The sequence below is a fragment of the Chrysemys picta genome, chromosome 4, assembly GCF_011386835.1.
Source record: "Chrysemys picta bellii isolate R12L10 chromosome 4, ASM1138683v2, whole genome shotgun sequence".
NCBI lineage: Eukaryota > Metazoa > Chordata > Testudines > Emydidae > Chrysemys > Chrysemys picta.
In genome coordinates, this window is record NC_088794.1 from 51,501,703 (window position 1) to 51,524,728 (window position 23,026).

General features: G+C 44.2%; 1 protein-coding gene across 5 annotated transcripts in view; it reads right to left on the bottom strand.

Moving 5' to 3' along the window:
* Window positions 1–23,026, bottom strand: part of SYT9 (synaptotagmin 9) — a 122,278-nt gene that overhangs the window by 74,543 nt on the left and 24,709 nt on the right. For 4 of the 5 annotated variants that reach the window (XR_006176833.2, XR_010600975.1, XM_005290828.4 and 1 more), the window contains exon 2: window positions 2,109–2,460. The exons of the other annotated variant lie outside the window; for it this stretch is intronic. Coding sequence is in view for 2 of the 4 variants with exons in the window: in XM_005290828.4 (XP_005290885.2) it covers window positions 2,109–2,460 (352 nt within the window). In the remaining 2 variants the exon portion in view is untranslated. The remainder of the gene's footprint in view (window positions 1–2,108; window positions 2,461–23,026) is intronic. 5 annotated transcript variants of the gene reach the window in all.

Consider the following 23,026-nt stretch of genomic DNA (forward strand, 5'->3'; position numbering starts at 1 on the left):
TACTGCACAATAAAAGCATAATTATGTTGTTGTGCATTAGTAATTTCCATGACAAGATATTATGCCACAAATAAGGAATTATACAATTTAACCCCTAGCATTCTCGACGGATCATCGAGATGCTGTAATGCTACTGGTGTGTGGGTTAGTATATTATCTACATTGTATAGGTGATGAAGGACACACAGCAAAGGCCATAACTGGCCAAAGACTAGAATCCTGGTTCTCAGTTTTGTGCTTGCAAGACTCCACTGCCTCACATACAATATCTTACACAGCTTGCAAATGTGAGCTCCCAGGTCACAGCTGTTCAAACAAAAAAAAGGCATACTGTAGTAGGGGATCAAATTGCATGCATGAATCAAAATGAGTATTTATTCTTTTCTTGTACCCCACACAGAGTTTATTTCCAAAATTGACTTAAGTGCGACAGTGTTTCACCAATGGCCAAAAAAAAAAAAAAAAAAAGTGATGATGATGATGATGATAATAGTAACGTTAATCCCGCAATTTCCTCTTTTTATCTTTTCCTGGAGGATGTTGCCTCCTGCCCCTCCCCAGCCCTAAACTGTTTTTTATCGAGCACCAACAAGAGGCACTGGTTTGGGTGAGTAAATTTCATTGCCTTCCTTTTTTTTTGTGTCTCTGATATTTTCCCTTCTACCCATCCTCTCCATTATTTGCCACTGATTTACCCCTCTCACTCTCTTTTGCTGTTCCTTTGCTCCTGCTTTATAACACTCCTCCATTTTACTGCTGTCCAGAGACACTTTGGGATTAGACACTCCACAGTGCTACAGCCATGTGTTTCCCTGCCGTACTCTCTGTGCAATACTGTTGACTTCTGTGGTGTTGTATGGCTTGTTAACCAGTATAGATGTGGTCCTCTGATAGTGAATGTGAGGGCCCTTTTCACATCCAACATCTAATGCTAGTGGTATTGTTAGTGAACCACAGAGCATGGGGCAAACTTTTACAGGGGTTTGAAAACAGAACAACATTAGCTCCATACCACAGCTATCCGATTACAATTCCAATCTGAAATCAACCTTGCATGTGGCTCTGTGTGACAGTTATGACAATGCCCTCTCCACAGACTCCTAGAAAAGACTCTGAAGGAGCCTCCCTTACACTGATCTACAGCCAGTGAAAAAAAGATTACAAAATATGTCCATGTACATGGAGCCTTTGCTTTATAGTATGTGTGGTGTTTGTTGGGCCTTCTGTTCTTCTAGGCCAAGTCTTCTCACACCTAAACCTGGGTCTGTCAACAATTATTCAACTTTAATCGCTGTTACAGCACCTTATCTTAAAGTACACCCTGCAGGCAAGAACCCTTGCCAAACCCACTCCAGTCAGATGCTCAGATGAGTTATTGAGGAGCAATGAGGAGATACTTCTCCAGGTACAGTACACCTGCATTAGCTCAGAAATCCACTAATTGACTGTTTACGTGCTGATCCTTTTTCTGGCTGCATGCAGCCTAATCCTATTATCACCTGCCCCTACGCACTCTCACATTCTCCCCTTCCCCCCTTTCCTGTTCCCTTATATGCTGGCACTCTGGTTCCTCTGCCTCCATCTAATCTTGCTCAGTCAGTTTTCCCCCATAGTCAAGGCTGTGGCTAAAACTTATCACCTTTAATCCTATTTCTAACTCTCACAAGTGTTTCATTAGCCTGCCCTATTTTTCTCTTTTGATGGTTGTTGAAATCTTTGCAGAGCCCTCAGCATTGATGATAAGTTCAAATGAACACGATTAACAAGATTCAGTGTAGGCTGTTCTTTTGTTCTACAGGTCACTGACCTTCCTCGCTATTTGGTTTAGCTTATAAGGGGGAGACACAGATGATGCAGTAGTTGTTCATGTTGGAAAAAAATGGATTGCCCCTGTGGCTACTATGGAAGCACCTTCCTAATTTTAAAGCCATCCATCATCCATCACACCCCAACACACACATGATTTGATATAACCATTAAAGCAGAAGAATGAGGCATGTAAAAGATACATCTGCAGTTAGGCTCTATGTTAGCTAATAAAGTGTAACTCTCTTGGTCTCATCTCCATTCATAATGATTATCATTAGAAAGAAATTACAGCTACTGACCGAGCAGAAGAGGTTGGTTCTGTGATTTGGCGATGCATTCGGACATTGTGCACACAATTCTCCTTGGTCCCTGCCTGAGCATCTAATGGAATATCAGGGGAGGTATGGCTAATCTTTAGGGAGGACTCCGGGTAGGAAGTGGGCTGCCCCAGGTAATCCTCACTGTATTCATGGTCATTGGTCTCTGTGTCTGTATAGTTCAGCGATTCCTGCTTGTTGTCTTTGCTCCCAGAGGGCAGGCCACGTTCTCGCCACGGGATCCAGCAAAGCTTCCAGGACACAAACAGAGACACACCAAAGAGAGCAAGTCCACAGGCTGTGACAACTAAGGACAGCAAGCTTACTGAGATATCTGCAAAGAAGAAAAATACAGAGACACGTCACATTTTTCCTCCTGTTCGGATATGGCTCTGTGCAGCTCCAAAGGGGGCACACATTATGGAACTAATCTTTCTTTACATATTGCTTTTCTACTGGATTGCAAAAAATAAGCACTGGTAGCTGCAACATTCAGGTCACAGAAACAGAACAAAATGTTTTCCCTCCATTTCCCCCAGAAAAATTAAGTTTCATTAATGTCTTGCTGTAAATAAAATATTAATGAATTATAGTTTTGAAATGTATTGTTAATATTGGACACAGGCTCTGTGACTTTTGGCCTTCACTAATGCTACAAGAGAGCATTAAACACCATTTAAAGTGATTTTCATCAGCCTAAACTGCCCTCCATTCTAGCTTGGTAGAAAATGTCATACTTGGGAAAGCTGCTCTGTCTCACTCACAGAAGCTGGTCCAATAAAAGATATTACCTCACCCACCTTGTCTCTCTAATATCCTGGGACCAGCACAGCTACAACAACATTGCATACTTGGGAACATACATTGCTATGGTCTTCCTGGCATAGATGTAAGGGAAATGTACAATATTTAGACTTTTCAAAGAGTGTCTTCCATTTTATCTACAGATAGAGATTTTTTTTAGTGAAATAACACTTAAAAGAGTAAAATGAAAAAAATCCTCTATTGCCTTTCAAAATGTTTTTCTGTCTCAGTTGCCCCTATGGCAGGTGTTGAGCTATCATGTGCCCTCTTTGCCATGGGAAGCCAGCACTACACAATGAGGTTCAGCAGCCTTTGTATGGGTTCATCCTGAGGTAGTGTAGAGGTTGTGCTTGAGTTCTTTTCATGTGTAAAGTTGGGGAGAGGGTATGGCTGGTGGAATGAGGAATCAAACTAGAGATGGAAGAGGCGTGTTCAGCCATCTGTTCATCTTCCTGCCAGTGCAGGATTGTTCCCTAAAATACACTTTCTGTTGCCTTGTTCAGTTCAGTTTCAAATGCCTCCTGTATTGGGGCTTTCACCACTAGCCTTGCGGTGAATATTCCACAATTTAATATATATAATTTATAATACCTGTCAAGATATTTTCCCCCAAATTCACCATAAATATTCAGTATTTTAATTCTATTCCTTCTAATTCTAGCCTCTTTCTCTACTTTGCGTGTGCACTCTTCAGATGTTTTTACCTGGTAATCTTGTGTCCCCCTGGTCATCATTTCACTATGGTACAGCTACCTGTACAAGGTCAAGTGCCTTAATTTTTGTGCTCTTCTCTGAAACCCTTGCAGTTGGTCTATATCCCTCTGGTCCTCAGGGGATGTGGAGGTGGATTCTTTGCAAACCTTTCACAGATCTTAGCATTATCTTGTCCTATACGTACTATTTGATGGTTGGAGTTTTGTTTTTTAAATTGTACTTTAGGAAAATAACTGACTGAAACAGCTGTTTTGATAGTGATCGCATTTTCTAAATGAGTTTCATTATGGGTTACACAATATACTATGTCCCAAGCACAATTAGTAGGGACTCCATTTCATTGCATCAAACTACAACACAGCCTTATTACTGCAATTTCCCACACTGTGTAAAAATACTAAATATCACTATAGTCTCACTTCTCCAGCTTACTGCTAGACTAAAGTTTCAAACAGCTGCACGAGGTTTAGTCATACAGCTCCCAATAAGAGTCACTTATGCAACTGTGTGTGTGACAATTCAGGTGAAACAAACCTCAGCCAATCCTAAAGGAGAATACTCTCTGTCTCCCAAGGAGAACGCTATAAGCTGCAGCCACTCCCAAAGGCCGGGCAGGTTAAATCTCTGCTATTGCTGCAAAAGCCAGTCTCACTCAGCCCTAGTCTACACTACAAACTTATGTCAGTATAACTAGCTCGCTCAGGAAAATCCACACCCCCAAGTGATGCAGTTATACTGACCTAACCCCCAGTGTAGACAGGACTATGTCGATGGGAGGGTTTCTCCTGTTCACATAGTGTCAAGGTTTATTCCCCATTCTGAACTTTAGGGTACAGATGTGGGGACCTGCATGAAAGACTCCTCTTAGCTTATTTACCAGCTTAGGTTAACAATTTCGCTGCCACCACCAAATGATTTAAACAAACGTTTAGGGAAGAGTCATTTAGAACTCTGCCTTTCCCCAAATCTCTCCCAAGTCTCTAACCCCCCCCCTTTCCTGGGCAGATTTGAGACTAATTCCTCCCCCCCAAATCTTTACACCCCTTTCCTGGGTAGACTCGAGAGAATTTCCTCACCAATTCCTGGTGAACACTGATCCAAAACCCTTGGATCTTAAAACAATGAAAAATCAATCAGGTTCTTAAAAGAAGAATTTTAATTAAAGAAAAAAAGGTGAAAGGAATACCTCTGTGAGATTAACATGCAAGATAATCTCCCAGACAACAGATTCAAAACACAGAGGGTTTCCCTCTGGGCAAAACTTTAAAGTTACACAGAAACCCAATTTGATTCTCCCTCTATTTTGCAAAAAGAAATCACAAATAGAAATAAAAGTAATTTAGTACATTCCTTCTCTAATTACTCATTACCCTGTAGGAGTGTGATGGTTCCTCTCCTCCGTCAGGCAAAAGCACACAGAGAACAGACAAAGGACTGTTTTCCCCCCTCCCAACTTTGAAAGTATCTTGTTCCCTTATTGGTCCTTCTGGTCAGGTGTCAGCTAGGTATTGTAAAAGCAGCAAAGAGTCCTGTGGCACCTTATAGACTAACAGACGTATAGGAGCATGAGCTTTCGTGGGTGAATACCCACTTCTTCGGATGCATGTAGTGGAAATTTCCAGAGGCAGGTATGAATATGCAAGCAAGAGTGAGTCAGGCTAGAGATAACAAGGTTAGTTCAATCAGGGAGGATGAGGCCTTGTTCTAGCAGTTGAGGTGTGAAACCAAGGGAGGAGAAACTGCTTTTGTAGTTGGCTAGCCATTCACAGTCTTTGTTTAATCCTGAGCTGATGGTGTCAAATTTGCAGATGAACTGAAGCTCAGCAGTTTCTCTTCGAAGTCTGGTCCTGAAGTTTTTTTGCTGCAGGATGGCTACCTTTAAATCTGCTATTGTGTGTCCAGGGAGGTTGAAGTGTTCTCCTACAGGTTTTTGTATATTGCCATTCCTAATATCTGATTTGTGTCCATTTATCCTTTTCTAAACAACTGTGGGTTTCTTCCTTGACTCAAATCATTTGGCTATTGGCAAACCGAGGATGGGTCATGCATGTGCTAGTTCCATACTGCTGCCATGTGTTCAGGAAAACCCCACCTTATACTAGGTGTTTTCCCAGCTATTTATTATTCAATGTGTGTTGGGAGGAGAATCCATCAGAAAGCGACACTGCACAGCAGGATAAGGAGATGTGTAAATCTCTTTCACTATCCTCTTTTTATCTTCTATCTGCTCTCACTCATTCCTTATCATTTTGTTTTGTGTTTTGGGGGATTTTTTGGGGGGTGGAAGTATGGGGATAGTTTCACACTTCCATGAAGTTGCAGTGGGGCTAAATACTATGGCCAAAGCACTGAGTGACCCTAGACAGTAATTTGCAGGTAATCACTGTGAGTACTTAACATTTGACTTGCCTGGTTTCAAATACCAGGCAGATACAGTTCCTTTAGACAACTAGGGGCACTATAGCCCTTGTGATACTGTGAGCAGCTTGAGGGACTGTAGCCCCAATTAATGAGTATTTCAGCTGCATCTTCTGTCTGATTGTAAAAGGGCAAGGCTCCCATTGAGCTGTTCCCATATTACTTACTATTTCATATTGATTTTTCTCCAGTAACTTTTCCTCCATCTCTCCAGCTGTTTCTCCGTTTTCCTGAGCCTGTTTAGCTATATTCCCATGTGCTTTGTTCTTCAGCCTGATGTCAGTGGCTCACTCTGCTTTTTGATGACAGTAGAAAGGATCCTCATTGTGTGTATTTGCAAAGGTTACAGCCATGTAAGGCTTGGCTACACTTGTGAGTAACAGCGCATTAAAGGAGCCCCAGGCACACTAGCTCACTAACCATCCACACTGGCAAGGCACATAGAGCGCTCTGACTCCACGGCTAGAGCACTCCTGGTACTCCACCTCGGTGAGTGGAATAACATTTGCTGTGCCACCGCTGGAGCACCGCAGCGCCAGTGTGAATGAGGTGTTGCATTACTGCGCTCTGATCAGCCTCTGGAAACATCCCATAATCCCCTTAAGTCAAGTGGCCACTCTTGTCATTGTTTTGGATATGTCCTTTGAAAGCTCCGTTTGACAGCCAGCTGCTTATCTGCTCCGAGACAAAACAACCATTACTGTGGAATACTGTGTGTGAGAGAGAGAGGCGGGGGTGGGGGAGGGAGGAGGTCTGCTGTTGTCTGAACTTACAAGACAGTATGCTAACATGCTCTCAGCCCCCCAAAAACCCACTCTCTCTCCCCCCACATACACACAACACACTCCCTGTCACACTCCACCCCACCCCACCCCATTTGAAAAGCACGTTGCAGCCACTTGCAAGCTGGGATAGTTACCACAATGCACCGCTCTCTGTGGCCGTTGCAAGAGCTGCTAATGTGGCCACGCCAGTGCGCTGTCAGCTGTCAGTGTGGACAGACTACAGCGCTTTCCCTACTCAAAGCGCTCTACAGCTGCAAGTGTAGCCATGCCCGTAGTGCGAGCGAGTACCTGAATTGTGGTGACACTTAGGACCTCAGAGGGTAGTCTTTTCAGTTAGCTCAGCTTTCACAGGAATTATTGCAACATGTATGTGACACTACTATTGGAGACGGGCCCAAACTGCAACTGCAAATCAGAGCTCTTCCAAGTACGGTAAACTGGGTTGTGGATTTACATACAAACCTGGATTTGGTATTAGTGTGGAAGAGCACTGGACTGGATTGTACTTCAGAAGGAACAATCCCTCTACCAGCTCATCAGCATGCAACCATAGTGTGTATATTGCACTGTTCCTTTGGATAGTGGAACCTGGTGCCTATTAGCTGGGGTCCTGCCTCCTTTGCACCCCTTTGGGATGATCTGTGCTCTTCGAGCTCTAGAAGGGATAAATCTCCTGAATGGACTGCTATTGTGCCTGAGTTGTGGGTAGTAGAAATTGCAATGATAGGGGGAAAGACTTCTTTCACCCTTCCCTCTCCTGGTGCAACACTGCTAGGGCCAAGCAACCTGTGTTATAGAGGAGGTCAGCCTAGATGATCACAATGGCTCCTTCTGGCTGTATAGTCTACACTGCAGAACAACATAGCCCATAGTCCATTTCATCCTTTGGAGTCATACAGGTTATTTACATCTTTATTTTACTACCTCCTCTTTGTGAAAAAGATTGCAAACTAGACACAGCTTTTTAAAGTTGGATCTATTTGTTTGTAGTCTTGGCATCTGCCTAATAATTTTGCATACGGTGTTTCCTGGAGTCATAACAGTAGGGAGCTAGAACTGTGCTATTTCTTCAGCAGGATTTTTCTGCATTTTAGTCTCATGTTTCTCTATTCCTGCTGATTGAAATCTTCTGTAAATCACCAAATTTATTTTTTGGATCTAAGTTTTGGAACTTTAGTTAATTCATTCTAATTTTCCAATAGAATAGGACAATATTTTGACATAACAACAGGATCTAAGGGCCAGCTCCAGGCCCTGCTTTACATAGTAGTAAGCTACACATTAATCCTTTTCTCACCACAGATACAATGCTGTGCCAGGTCAATCAGGCCCAATACAGCAGTGGAAGCAGAGAGGTTTCATGCTCCCTCTGTGGCAAGGACCAGCAAATCTCCTCCACAGCATGCGAGCGCCTCATAGCCAAGCAGCCTTCCACAGAACTCTGTCCCCTTTCTCCCTGCATAGGGCACACAGGGGTTAGTGTGAGCAGTGGAAAGGGGGTGGAGTCAGAAAGCAAAAGAAATTACACCTCCAGACCTATCTATACATTCCACACCCTCATAAGACACAGAAAAGGGACCTCTAGCGAGGGCTTGGGAGACTGTTGGTTAAGATTTCTCTGTCTGCCCAGCTCTCAGTTGCCATGGGGTTTGTTAGCCCGAGATACCACTGCATTCACAGATGCAGTTCAGCGCTGTCTACGGGGAGGTCCCTGCCGTAAGCCCAACAGTTCATTCATCCTCCTTGCCTGATTAAGAGATGGAATTGAGGTGTGCACATCCTCAGTCCTTCCCTGACATCATAGTCAGATTGGGCCTGGGCAGCACAGAGTCACTAGGATTTATGGCCCTTGAGAATCTGATTAGTTTTCCAGGGCTGCAGATAGTGTTGGGATTTTGCCATAAATGATCATTTGTAATACATAATGTTATGGGACTTAGCTGTCCAAGGATCAGGCAATTACAATAATAAAATCCAGGAGCCACCTATATGCATTTCTTGTTTGATTTAAAACATATTCTAATCTAAATGAAGTCTCACATTCCTGTCATACATACACACGGAAATCGGCCTCTCTAAGGGATTTTCATGCATACTCCTCAAGGGACCGGTCGTTTCCCCACTGAAATGAATGACAAACTTCTGGCTGATTGTCCTGGGAGCAGGACAGGTCCTTTGTCTTCAAAATACATTTTCCAAGGTGTACGTGTGTGTGTGAGAGAGAGAGAGAAAGAGAGAGAAACCCTAAGTAAAACTACCCCAGGCTTTCTGGAATACCACATTCAGTTCTGGACACCTCAACACTAAACAGAGACACACACACTGGAGGTAGTTTACGGGAAACTAAAATTAATAGATGCTTAAGGGAACTGAGGTTATTGGCTTACAAGAAAAGATTAAATGAGCCAGAGATGACAATTGGAAGAGCTAAGCAATGACAACGGAACTTGTGGGGAAGGAGACTGGGTGATAATCTGTGCCAGAGCAGGGGGTTGGACTGGGATGGGTATAGGCCAACAGTAAATTATTACCCACTGGGAATGAGAAGGAAGCAGGGTAGGATTTGCCTCTACACAATCCCTTGCAACGCCTCTGAATATAGCTCCAAGAAGAGAAAGGAACTGGTGAGGGTGGACAATGGGGTATGTAAATAGGAGATCGGGGTAACGGGAATATAGGTAAATTTGATATACCACCTTCAAGTAATACCTTAAAAATGGGTGCTTTATTGATTGGGACATTTAAAACTAGACTGAACAATGCATTAGTAATGGACTCTAGGTTGGACAACCTGCACCCCAGGCAGGTGACCTGCAGGAACTAATAGGTTTTTTTTCAGCTCTATTTTTTATGATTCTCTGACAAGATCAGCAGATCTGCTTCACTCAGACCCCCTAAATTGCACTCTCCCAACCTGATGACCTTGCTTTTTGCAGAAATCCTCATTTATTCATTGGCTTTTAGGAGGCTTCAGCTGAGTGAGGTCATCTGCTCATGTTAGTGATCAGGAATATTTTTATCTACAAGGTTTTTTTTATATGTGGGGAAAACCTTTGAAGACTGAGTGAAAATGGAAACCTTTGAGACTTTTTCTTGTTAAGGTGCAGCAGAGTGTTGCTATCCTTGGGGGTCCAAGAGTGAATTTATAGCAGAAAGCTTTTTTTTCCTTCGTGCTTCTTCCCCAGAGAGGAGAAGAAATGTGCTGAAGGCTTCTGTAGACTGTGCTTCTGGAAGGTAATTTTGGAGATCTGGCCTTTTGTATTTCATTTTCTCTTTTGCAAAGAGAGAAATGCTAAACAGGTGTGAAAGGAGAGAGACTAAAAGACAAATAAACAGGACGGGGAAAAAGTCTGAAGAAGTGAGACATCTTAAAAATGTCAAAACCAAAGAACCTATTTGAACAAAACTGAACATTCAAGCTTCTATGCTGCTCTTTTATGCTTATGAACAGAAGTTGGCCTGTGTAAGCCCGTGATGCTGTCAGCCTGAGGCCGTCCCTAAATTTGGCAACTCAAAATGTAGAGAAGAACCTCAGCTTGCTTGCTTCCTTTTTTAAAAAGTAAGTTTCAAGCCCTTCCTGTTGCCAAAATACACTTGAAAATGTAACCCGATCAGTAGAGTTGAAAGCAGTCAATGATTTTCGTAAAGATTTTAGGTTAGTCACAGTTTGTAAAGGGCTACCTAGAACTTCTGAAGTCACAAATCCTTCTGGCTGGGGGAAGGCTAGTGGCCCCAAGAGAATACTAGCTTAGCTGGGGATTTTTTCTTTGTAAAATTTCTCTAAATGTTGGCTGCAAACAGAACCCATCACAAACAACTGGGCTCCTATTCTCTTGGAACAGGAATTAAGGGGAATGGAGTGGGGGAAAAGAGAATTCAAAGATGTCCCCCCACTACTCCAGTCTCTCGCACACACACTTTACATAAATCATTACTGTCAGGATGATGTTAGTGCCTACAATGTGCTAGCTGTGTCCAAACTTACAGAAAGACAAAGCCTCTGCCCTGAAGAACTCACAACTTAAGAAAGTAAAACTCAAACAAAACAATGGGGAACGATGGGAAAGATATCAGCTGTTCCCAATGGGTCCTCGATCTAGTCATTGATTGGCTAATATTTTGTTGGCACCTCTGTAGAAGTGGGTTTTGGGGAGAGGGCTCACTTAGGAATCAGTTCAGGGCAGGTATTCCATGCATAAAGGAAGAAAGTATGAAGACAGTTGTGGGAAAATAGTTATAGGGTGACTGAGGCTGGCATTGGTTTACATTGTCAAGTCTTTTTTCACAAAGGGTAGAAATGTTTTAAAAGTGAAAGGTGAGAGTCTGCCTGATAGGGTCTTTTGGTCTGTGGTGCTAAATGTGGGCTCAGATGACCCTTCCCTCCCACTTCACAAGCCCCTCCTGCCTGGAATACACAGGAGATGTTGGATCTCCAGGGTCTGTGGGGAGAAGAGGCTGTGCAGGCACAACTCCAATCCAGCCTTAGAAATGTTGTCCTATATGAGCAGATCTTGGGGCATGAAGGAGGGACCAGCAGTACTGCCACATAAAAGCCAAGGAGCTGTGGCAGGTGTACCAGAAGGCCTCGTGGATACTTCAGAGTCGTCTGAGTCAGAGGCCCCCACTGTGAAGCGTAAGGACGACGTGTTGGACAAGGAAGAGGAGGAGGAGTATGGGGGACAGGCAACCAAGGGATCCAGGTGCACAGCAAGCCAGGAAATATTTTTTAATCCAGCGCAGTTCAGCCAGTCCGTACAGTCCAGCACGGTTGAGCCTTATTCAGGGGAAGGAACTCCGGTAAGTATGCTGTTTGCTTTGAAATTACAGGGATCGAACCCCCAAAGTAGCAGAACACAGCTGTTGATTTGCTCATTTTTACATATGCTAGAAGAGGTAGTGAAACAACCAGTAGAGGTAGAATTGCTGTCTGCTTCTCATCCCCCTCTAGAATTAGGCAGAGGGGGCCCCGTAGAACACTGTTTATGTGCACTGGGATGTCTGGTGAATCCTGGTGCTGGTCCCTCCTCCATGCCCCGAGTGAGGGGTGGTTCCTGGCCAGCTGGCCACTGCGCAGCAGAGTTCACAAAGGTGACCAGAGCGATCAGGGTGACGCATTGTGGGGGACACCGCCAGGAGGCTACTAACAGTCAATGCAAGTAACGCACCGTCTATACTGACACTATGTTGACCTAACTACATCAACCTTGACTCTATGCTGGTTGTGGGGGTGGTGTTATTAAGTCAGGGTAACAGGGCAGTTATGTGGGTGGGAGTGAAATTTAAGTGTAGATGCATACACATCTACATCGACATAAGCTGCCTTGCATTGACTTACCTGTGTAGTGTAGACAAGGCCTCAATAAGGTCACTATAATTTTGTACCTAAAATATTTAGATTTGTTTAGTTTAGCTTTTAGATTATTAAAATAGTAAGTGATATCAGTCAACCCACTGTACCGGGTTTATCTTGTACACCTATTTTCTTATCTTCATCTCAACAGTTTTATCCTTCAGACAGACTTTGGTGGATTGTATAGGCTGCATTTAGGCCATGATTCAGCAAATCACTTAAGCATATGCTGATTTAAATGGGACATAAGCACATCTTTAGAGTTAAGTGTATGCTTAAATATTTTGCTGAAGAAGGATGGACTGAAGCAGTGCTTTGCTGAATTGGGACCAAAATGTAATCTGGATAATGTTTTGCCATGCTATCTGAATACTTTTTTTATACACAGTCAGAAATTCAAAACTACCATTGTGGTTTTTGCTATTTATTACAAGGACTAATTTGTATATAATATATTCCTTACCTGTGTTACAATTGCTGTAAATTATTAAAACTGGAAGAATTTTAAAAATCTTTATTTTTCATTAGTATGGCTGTTTGCTATCTATAACTCCCTTGGCTTGAAAAATGAAACTAGATAATTCAGTTTCAGTTTTGCTTATAATCACATTTTAATCAATTTTACTTTCCAATGCTCATCCCTAGCACATTATACCATGACGTTCTTTTAGGCATCAGAACCATCTGAAGGATTCATGAAAGGAAATAGAAAAAAGTTTAAAACAAGCAGAACACATATTTTAATCAATAAAATACAGACAACTAAACAAAATATGCCGTAAGTGGTAGGAGTTTAACAAATCTGGACTTCTATTCCATGATGTAGCACTGTACGGTCAGTCATTAAAAGGAATCCTTAAAAAGAACCAATAGTAACGACTATCTTTTGCAATTTTCATATGAAGTTTACAATGTAATATTCAATTTTTTTCATTAAAAGGAGGGTGAAGCTAGATCATGGCAAATTTGGGATTTTTTTCTTTGAATTAGTTTTACTGAGGTATATGTCTGTGTGATAGGAAGCTTCCTCATCCTGTTGATAAATGGGCTAATGAGCATTCCTGCTCAGCCAATGGCAATTAAGCACACCTGCAGAACATGCTCCACCTGGAGAAGAGGAACTTAAAAGGGTGAAACTTGCCACAGAGGAGGGGGGTGGAAGTTTGACCAGGAGGGCAGGCTGCTGGGGACTGCTAGTGATATACAGTAGCTAGGGGAGCCCAGCCTGAGTCAGTGGCTGGTGTTTCCTTCTCTTCCCCCACTCATTTGGGGACAGACTGACACTACAAGTCTGATATGAGCGAGGGGCCCTGGAGGGCTGATCTCAGCCAGCAACCTATGGTGGGACCTGGGGAGTGCCACCAAGGACTACCAGCAATAGCAGTTGGACTAAGAAAAAACCCCATGAATGAGCTGAAGTTCCCCCAGGAACAGAAAGATTGCCCAGGAGAAGTGGATCTGATCGGGGACCCAGTGGCAAGAGACTTGGAGGGACTATGTCCAAGCCCCAGCTAAGGGTTGCACCACTACAACTGGTGGAGAATGTGGGCATGAAGCCTTATGCCTGATACAAGACCCCGAGACAGAAACAGATTCCGTACCAGTCAGTTCAGAGGGTGCTTCTGCTGAGAGGGGCCCCAAACATAGGTGTAAGTGGATGGTGGAGTGGCAACAATAACAGGTCAACCAGCAACAGCACTTCCAGCAGCAGATGTTGCAGCAGACCCAAGCCAGGGCAGCTGCAACAGCTGCTGAAGGAGATTGTGTCCCAGCAGCAAGAACTCCAGAGAGACTTTTTGCCACAGTTGAGACCCCTGGCCCCTGCCCAGGGAGACCTCACATGGGCCTTGACACCGGGGGAGCTCTGTCACCCATACTGGTGAAGTTAAATAAAATGGGCCCTGATGACAATCTGGAGGTGTTCCTCATCACATTTGAGAGGGTGGAGCTGGTCTCTCAATGGTCTCTGGAGCCCTGGGCATTAGTTTTGTTCCCTGTCTGATGGTACAGGGACAGCTAGCCTAAAGTAACCTTGATCCAGATCAGGCTAGAGACTACAGCTGGGCTGGATATCAGCAAAGAGACACATCGGCGGTGCTTCAGAGCAGAGACGTAGCCATAGGGGGCATACCCTCAGGTGGTGGCACAACAATTAGAAGAGCATTGCTGGCGGTAGCATTGCCTGGAGGAGCACTTTGGGACCCAAGTTGCACAGTTATTTCAAATGGAGCACTTTGTGTCCATGCAGGCATTTCCCTGAGTTATTGTCGGATGCAGTGCAGCTGATGGAGAATTTACTCATGGCTGATGGGCCGCTAGAGATGGAACATGTGTGGCCTCTGCCCAGTTGCCAGATAGGGCCACCAATGGCACCGGATGCCTGCCAGCACACACCAAACCTTGGGCATGATGGAAAACATGTATGAAACCCACCGCACAGACCCAAGCTATCTGCACAGAGAGGGGACGAGTTTGGATGAGGTATTGCGTGAATAAATACCCGGTGATGCAAACAACCAGGCTGAATTCTTTGAGTTCAGACAAAAGTCCCCACATAATTTAAACCAGGAAGGAAACCATTGGCATGAACTCGGCAACCTCCTACTCTTGTAGGCAACAGGGACATATGAAGAGAGAGTGCCCATTGAAGAAATGTCAGTATACAGCCAGGGCCAGCTCCAGGGTTTTGGCCGCCCCAAGCAGCTAAACAAAACAAAACAAAAAAAAACCCCAAAAAGCCACGATTGCGATCGTGATCTGCGGCGGCAATTCGGTGGGAGGTCCTTCGCTCCGAGCAGGAGTGAGGGACCCTCTGCCGAATTGCCGCCGAACAGCTGGACGTGCCGCCCTTCTCTGAAGTGGCCGCCCCAAGCACCTGCTTGGTAAGCTGGTGCCTGGAGCCGGCCCTGTATACAGCGGGCTGGATGGCCGAAGAGAGAGTCTGTAGGAAGACTCCTGCCAAGTGATGGTTCCACTGTGGGTCCAGGGAAGGAGGTACTAGGGCTTCTAGACTCGGTGTGTAGCCAAATGGTGATGCAAGCTTTCTAGTGGGCGAGATGATCAACCCAAAAGGAATGATTTGCTTACAGTGAATACAAGGCCTGTGTGGAAGGTGATGCCCAGTGCATGGGACGCTACTCCCCACTTTGTCCAGGAGAGAGAGTGGCTGTATCACATGGAACGGAACCCACAGTTGGTGGTAATAAGAACTCAGCTCCTGGTGTCCTGTAATCCAGCTGCCACATGAGATGCCTTGTGCAGGGCATATAGGGTGTGAGAAGATCTTGGAGCAGGTACTGGTTCAGTTTTTCTGGCCGAGGGTGCATCAGGAGGTAAGGGAGTATTGCTCTCCATGTCCGGAGTGTCAGTATGTGGCAGTTAAGAACATCCCAAAGGCTCCTTTGGTCCCAGATCTATTTGTGGAAACACCAGTTGAGAGAATAGAAATGGACATGGCAGGGCCTTTAGAAAAGAACTCCTTGGGAAACCAATATATACTCATAGTGGTGGATTCTGCCACTCGCTACCCTGAAGCCAATCCCTTGTGTTTGGCTAAGGCGACAGCGATCTCTCCTGAGCTTATGAGACTCTTTGCCTGGGCTATGGTTCCCTTGGGAAATACTGACTGGTATCCAACTTCACCTCTCAGGTGATGTGTGAGCTATGCTCTCTCCTTAAAATCAAGGCCCTGAGAACACTGGTGTGCCATTTGCCTTGTGGTAGGTAGGCAGGCTCTCAAGCCCACCTAACCCTCTGGGTCTGAGCTTGGATGGTTAGCCTGAGTCTCTGCTGGAACTGCAACAGCCACACCGCTATTTTTAGTATGCTAGCCCAAGCCAAGCCAGTGTAAGCCCATCTACCAGGTTGGGAGGCTTGCTCCCATCTGCAATGTGGACTTATCCAAAGGAGCCAGCAACCCCATGACATTGAGAATCCCATCTCTCTTCCCTGATGTCAATCTCAACTCAGAGAAATGAAGAAATGTCCAATTCAAAGTGGCATTTTATGAAAGCTCCATAATTGCCCTATATCCAGAGCCTTATCTCTGACTTTTAAATAGGAAAAAGACTATTCAATCCTGATGAGAAGAAGAGGTAAGACAAGTGGAATAGTGATTGTGACATCCACAGGAGAGTGGCCAGGTCTCACTCTGTGAGCCTGATCCTCAGCTATGTCAGAGTTCTGTTCATTGCTGATGAGAGGGTGACACAGGTCAAATGTTGCATTGAACTAAATCCCCACCCTCAATTCTTTGGAAAACTGAAGCCATCTCATCCCCTAGTTCCATGGCTCCCAAATGTTTTAGTGCTGTGGTTCCCTTGCAGATATTTTAAAACCTGGTGTCTCCCCACAACCAAATACCCTTTTAAAACCAATTTAAAGCATTAGATTCAAGAGGGACACTAAAGTTCAGATGGTTTTGTGATTTTATTCAATTTTATACAGTTTGTTTAATTATATAATCTGATCTAATTTGGCTTTTTAAAACTATAATTTGAAAATATGGATTTTTGGGGGGAGTTTGGATATGCCAAGATTTTAGCAAGAAGAATGGGCGATCTTCAAACTGCATAGTTGCACAATATTTGTTTGAATCTCTGATAGTGCCAGATGTAAGTCATTTCCCAAGTTTAAATTATTTCTGTATTTAGTTTTCACAGAAATCATTGCTGAAAACCCAGACACCAGAGATAACTGGAAGCAAATGGAAGCAGCACTTCCCTAACTTCGTCTCCAAGTTCTTCATACCCTCCCTCAACAGAAATCCAGAATTTCTTGTTTGTTAGATTTCAAAATTTAGTCTTCAGCATTTGATTCACTTTACAATTCTGAGAGATTTTCTTGAACTGAGATACTTAAGGTTGGAATGGAGTCAACTGTTATCGAGAACAGGTTTTGAATCCAGTTGGTAGCTGGAGAGTCATCTTCAGCTGCAGGAAAATATTACTGAAAATAGGAATACAATCCAGAAAAAGAGTTAATACTTGGTCTTTAATAGCATTTTGAGTTATTTTCTTCTGATTTTAAAAAAGACTGATAACACTGGAAACATCTTGGTCACTTCATTTTCAAAGTGGCATCTCCAAAAACAAAGCTTCTTCATGAATCTTCTTCTTGTTTCGGAAGGAAAAAAATGCAGCTCTTGTTTACAAATTCCAGGTGTTTGGTTTCTCTATGTCCCTGTAGTTTCCCTGACCTCATACTTTCATTTACGAACACTTGAAAATAAATGATGATGCATTGTAGCTGTGAATTTTCTGCAGTAATCAAACATAATCTAACTATCATTGTATTGTGTACTTTTCTTCCTTTTCTGTTTAACGTTATTAAAATCTTGATCTTCTTCAGCTGAATGTTTGCTACATGTAGGCGTAGTACTTGGTAAAAATCAATTCATTATAAAGAGCACCTGTCTCTTGCTCAGCCCTTCTTCTAATCATTAGTACTGGTGCTGCTGCTGATGGCACTGGAAGCCTCTCATTGCCCTCTGCTCCACCAGGGGGCTTTGCGCCAAGAGACTTCCTGCTGAATGTTTCTCCCAGCAGAGAGTCTCCCTGCTGAAGTCTCCCTGTGGGAGTGGAGGGCACAGAGGGGCTCCCCTCTCCAGCAGCAGCAGCAGCATAAGATGCAGATCCATGGATAAGACACAAGCAATTTTTAAGCCTAGTTTAATAGTCTCTTAATTAGAAAAACACAAGAATGGGCATGTTGATTAATTCTTTCCCCCAGACACTGGTGGCTCCCCCATGAACTCTTTGTGACTCCCTTGGGGAGCCACAGCTACAGCTCTCAGTTTGGGGAGCACTGTCATAGTACAAATTAAAGCAACCTCAGAGACACGTCAGGGAAATCTTCCTCAGATATCTGTCTTGGGTAGTTTTAAGGCTCCTTGTCACCACCACAGTGACCTTAGAATGGGCCAGAATTAGGCCCTGTGTTTTGTATAGGGCTAAGTGTACTATGAATATTCTGCAGCAAATAATTAAGAATGACAACAGAAACACCCGTGATAACATTATCTGATGCCTGAGACAGAGAGTTTTAAATAGAGGTTCAAATCCTTGCCCTTGTTTTCCAGAGTTCTGTATTTCTAGACTACACAAAATGTGACCTTTATTCTGTTCCTCTCCTGCTGTACCGCCTGCCTTTTAGTGGAAGACATGAAGAGACATTAAAAAAAAGAAGAAGAAGAAGAAGAAATAGTAGACACATTTTCTCCAGTAACTTCCAATTTACCAGAAGGTCATTGTGAGCCTAACCTGAAGGGAAAGCCAGATCTGGATTTCTGAGAGAAATCTACAAGCAATCATTTGTCAGAACTTGAATCTCTATTTAGCAGCTTGCTGACCTCTGCTATATATAGGGCCAGAGTCTCCCATTGGACACATGTACATAATTCTTATTGATGGCAGGAGGAGTGCAGAATTTGGCCCATGGTACATAACTTTAAAGATCTTCTTGTTGCTGCCACGCCACAGGTGATGATTCTCTAGCACTTCTATTCCTTTCTTCAAAAGGTGTTTTCTGGAGTCAAAATTTAGGTAACACTTTATTTAATATTCCCTTTATAAAAACAGTATTACTTGGTAATAATAATAATTTTTGAATTTATTACTAGATACGTTTCCTGTATTTGTTTATTATCCTAGTACCAAAACAATCTAGCACAAATAAGCAGAGGCAGAAGGAGCATATTAGAGATGAAATAAAGATAGTTTTGGACATCACTGTAATTAGGTATTAGGCCGTAATTTCTACTGTTCAGGTTATTCCCACACCTGAAGGGAAACGCAGTTCTCCTCAGAACAAGTTCCATCCCTTAACCAGCAGATCACCTGAGATCAGCGTGAGGCCAGAAACTTCTGTGTAGAGGCTGATTGTCTCCCCACTGGTCCCTAAGGCTATGTCTACACTGCAATTAAAAACCCCTTGGCTGGCCTGTGCCAATTGACTTGGGCTTGTGGGGCTCAAGCTAAGGGGCTGTTTAACTGCAGTGTAGATGTTCGGACTTGGACTGGAGCCTGGCTCTAGGACCCTGCGAGGTGGGAGGGTCCCAGAGCTCTGGCTGCAGGCTGAGCCAGAACATTCACACAGCAGTTAACCTGCCCCTTAGCCCGAATCCCATGAGCCCAAATCAGCTGGCACAAGCCAGCCCCAGCTGTCTAATTACAGTGTAGATAGACATACACTTAGACAGCAAATGCTCAAATAGCATGGCTCCTCTACGAGTTTCCCTGACTACAGCTGCCCCTGGAACTATCCTTAACCCCTGTTCCAACAGCAGCAGGGAAAGCAATTAAGTTAGTGGAGACTCTGTACAGGTAACTCTTTTTTTGAATATATTGCATCTACAGAGCCATCCTGTAGGACAGGGGTAGGCAAACTTTTTGGCCCGAGGGCCACATCTGGGAATAGAAATTGTATGGCAGGCAATGAATGCTCACAAAATTGGGGTTGGGGTGTGGGAGGGGATGAGAGCTCTGGTTGGGGGTGCGGGCTCCAGGGTGGGGCCAGAAATGAGGAGTTCAGGGTGTGGGAGGGGGCTCCAGGTGGGGGAGTGGGGTGGGTGGGGTGAGGACTCTAGCTAGGGGTGCAAGCACGAGGGTGGGGCTGGGGATGAGGGGTTTGGGGTGTAGGAAGGTGCTCTGGGCTGGGATCAAGGGGTTTGGAGAGCAAGAGGGCGATCAAGGCTGGGGCAAGGGGTTGAGGCACTAGGAGAGGCTCAGGGGTGCAGGCTCCGGGGCAGCGCTTACCTCAAGCGGCTCCTGGAAGTAGTGGCGTGTCCCTTCTCTGGCTCCTATGCGGAGGCACAGCCAGGCAGCTCTGCACGCTGCCCTGTCCACAGGTGCTACCCCTGCAGCTCCCATTGGCTGCAGTTCCCAGCCAATGGGAGTTGTGGGGGCGGCGCTTGGGGCGGGGGCAGCATGCAGAGCGGAGCCCCCTAACTGCCCCTACATGTAGGAGCCGGAGGGGGACCTTGCCAAAGCTTCCGGGAGTCGTGTAGAGCATCCCCCGACCTTACTCCCCAGCTGGAGCACTGGAGTGGGGCAAGCCCCAGACTCCACTCACCAGCGGGAGCTCTAGGGCCAGATTAAAATGGCTGGTGGGACAGATCCAGCCCGCGGGCCTTAATTTGCCCACCCCTGCTGTAGGAGCTGCATGCCTGGCTGTACATCAATGGAATCTTTCTGAGCAGTACTGACAGGTAACGTGTGCTGCTCTGTCGATTGAGCATAGAAACATCCACCCTTCCTTATCAGCCCTGAGTTCTTCTCTCCCTTTAGAAGCCAATCTTAAGCTCTGAAGCAGAAGGAAAGAGGGAGGATCAATGTGGCTCTGTGGAAGCACAGAGCAAGTTACCCTTGTGAGACACCAGACCAAGACCTTTGGCCTGCATAAATATCTAGAACCATTTCTACTTCAATGCACAGAGTTTTCTAGTGGTAGGTTGCCTGAATTCCAGGAGCAATGTCTCAATTTAATCACAAAGTACCCAATACACTAGATCTAAACCTCAGCAGCCAAGCAGCAAGGTGAAGAGATTTGAACCACCCAACCAAGGGCACTGGAACAGGGGCCCAGGAGGCCATGGTCCCATCACTTTTTACCTGCCTTAAGTGCAAGTGACAGGAGGAAGAGGTGGAGAGGAGCAGGTGGGGCCTCAGGGGAAGAGGCAGAGCTGGGGCGGGGTTTCGGGGGAGGAGGCAGAGTGAGGGTGAGACCGTGGGGGCAAGGCCCTGGTTTGGGTGCCGGTGGTCCCCTCCCCCACCTCCCCCAAGAGGAAGAAAGTGTGACTGTTTGCTGGGCAGAGCTAGAAAATCTGTATATCAGTCTTACCATGCCTGTCTTGGCACAACCAAGATTACTCTGGTTCTCCCTGGCAAATCTTCCTCAAGACTTTGTAAATGAAAGAAACACAGGAGATACATAGTGGAATCCCTTTCCCTAGCGCAACAGGAATTTATCTGATATGGACTGAAGGCCCTTTCCTGCTTTGGAGACAAACCTTGTTCACTAATTGCTTTGACTTGTACCAAACAAATCCTTGCCTGGTGACCCCACTTGCCGAAGTCAAGATGTGCCATTGATGGCTTGCGTGATCATCCCTGCTGATCTGTACTTTTTCCACCATAGATCATCAGAGCCTGGGCTATTTGTGTAATGCAGACACTTACCCCATTCTGAATGCACCATTCTCTACCTCCTGACATAAAGGAGAGGACCAAAAAGCCTACTTGCCCCATATTCTGTGTTTCAAGTAATTTCAACCATATTGGCTATGAGAATCTGCAATAGTTGTCCTCCTGCTTTAAGGAAGAAAGGACTTCCTTTCTATTAATTAAATCACATATTAAAACCTCAATGGTTAAAATTTACTTAGATTATATGATCTTTGGGGGAAGGGGCCATCTTTCTGGGTTTGTACAGCGCCTAGCACAATGGAGTCCAATCCATGACTGGGACTCCTACATGCAATGGTAATAGTAAAAGGCCTCCAAGAGGAGGCCATTGTCTGCCACATTCTATTATGGAAGCACTATCCCTACAGACAATGGTCCCCTCTTGGGAGAGCCCGGGGGAAAAAAAGAAGAAAAACCTGAGGGCTGTTTTGTTGTTTCCTGTATATGCATGTTATAGAAAGCTGTCCGCTGAAGAGTGTTTTAGCATGAGCTGATAATGACTCCTCTCCTCCTCATCACCTTTAATCTTACTTGCTTTCTTGTGCTATGAAAATGTTAAGCATCATGAAAAATACCAACCCGAAACCTATGCAGATATTTCTGTAAGAAACCTTTATCATAATGAAGGCTGAAAAGATGCAAATATCAAGAAAATGTAAAATGAGTTTACCATGCTAGCCTAGTCAAAGAGAAATTGCACTCTAAATCTATCCACCTTCACATCAGAAAAGAAGCCTTTAATCCTCACTAGTGCTAAAATAGAAAAATGTGCTATGTTCCCATGAACTGGAGCAATGGGAATAGTTGACATTACTTATTCAGGAGACAACTTCTTTAGTCTTACTTTTCTGACCAAAAATGGGAATGAGCCAGAAGCTGGGAATAATATAAAGTAGACAAAAACAAAACAGATTTTATAATTGATTAATCTCTTGTGCATTCTATGGATACACAACGATTGCTCCCTAAAGTAGCATGCTTACAGTTTTTATGGACAGCCATCATTAGAATTGGCAGAATAATTCATAACATATAATTGATTTTCCCCTCTTTCTACTTATGGAGTGTCTGTGAACCCTCTGCCATTTTCTCAAATGTATTGTTATGCAAATCTATTCAACATTTTCTGGTGTATGAATTTTGTTTCTTTTCTGGCGTGCTATTGGAATTCATTTTCTGAAATTTCAGTTATCTTTGATTAGTTGCAATTAGCAATGTTTCTATTTCTGATTGGATGAGTGTAATTCTTCAAAACAAGTATCTGGCATGAATAGTCTCAGAAAGGGAATTTAAAATTCTGCATGTACATTGTGCAAGGATCTGACGTGCAAATTTTAAAAATTGGTAGCAAATCTCAATCTGACATTCATGGAAAGTAAACATGATGAGAAAGAATTTGTTTAAAAGTTTGAATGAATATTTGCAGAATTTTTTGTAGTGTTGTCCTGCCTGTATCTGTCTGTCACATAGCCTGGAGAACTGGGTCACTAAAATATCATAGTGATGAAACTATTTAACACTTACGGAAGAACACATCCATAGATCTCAGAGGAATTACAGGTGGGTTAAGTATCATTTCCATTTCACAGATGTGGAATGGAAACTGAGATTCAGCACAAGGTCACAAAGTAAATCAGTGTCAAAGCT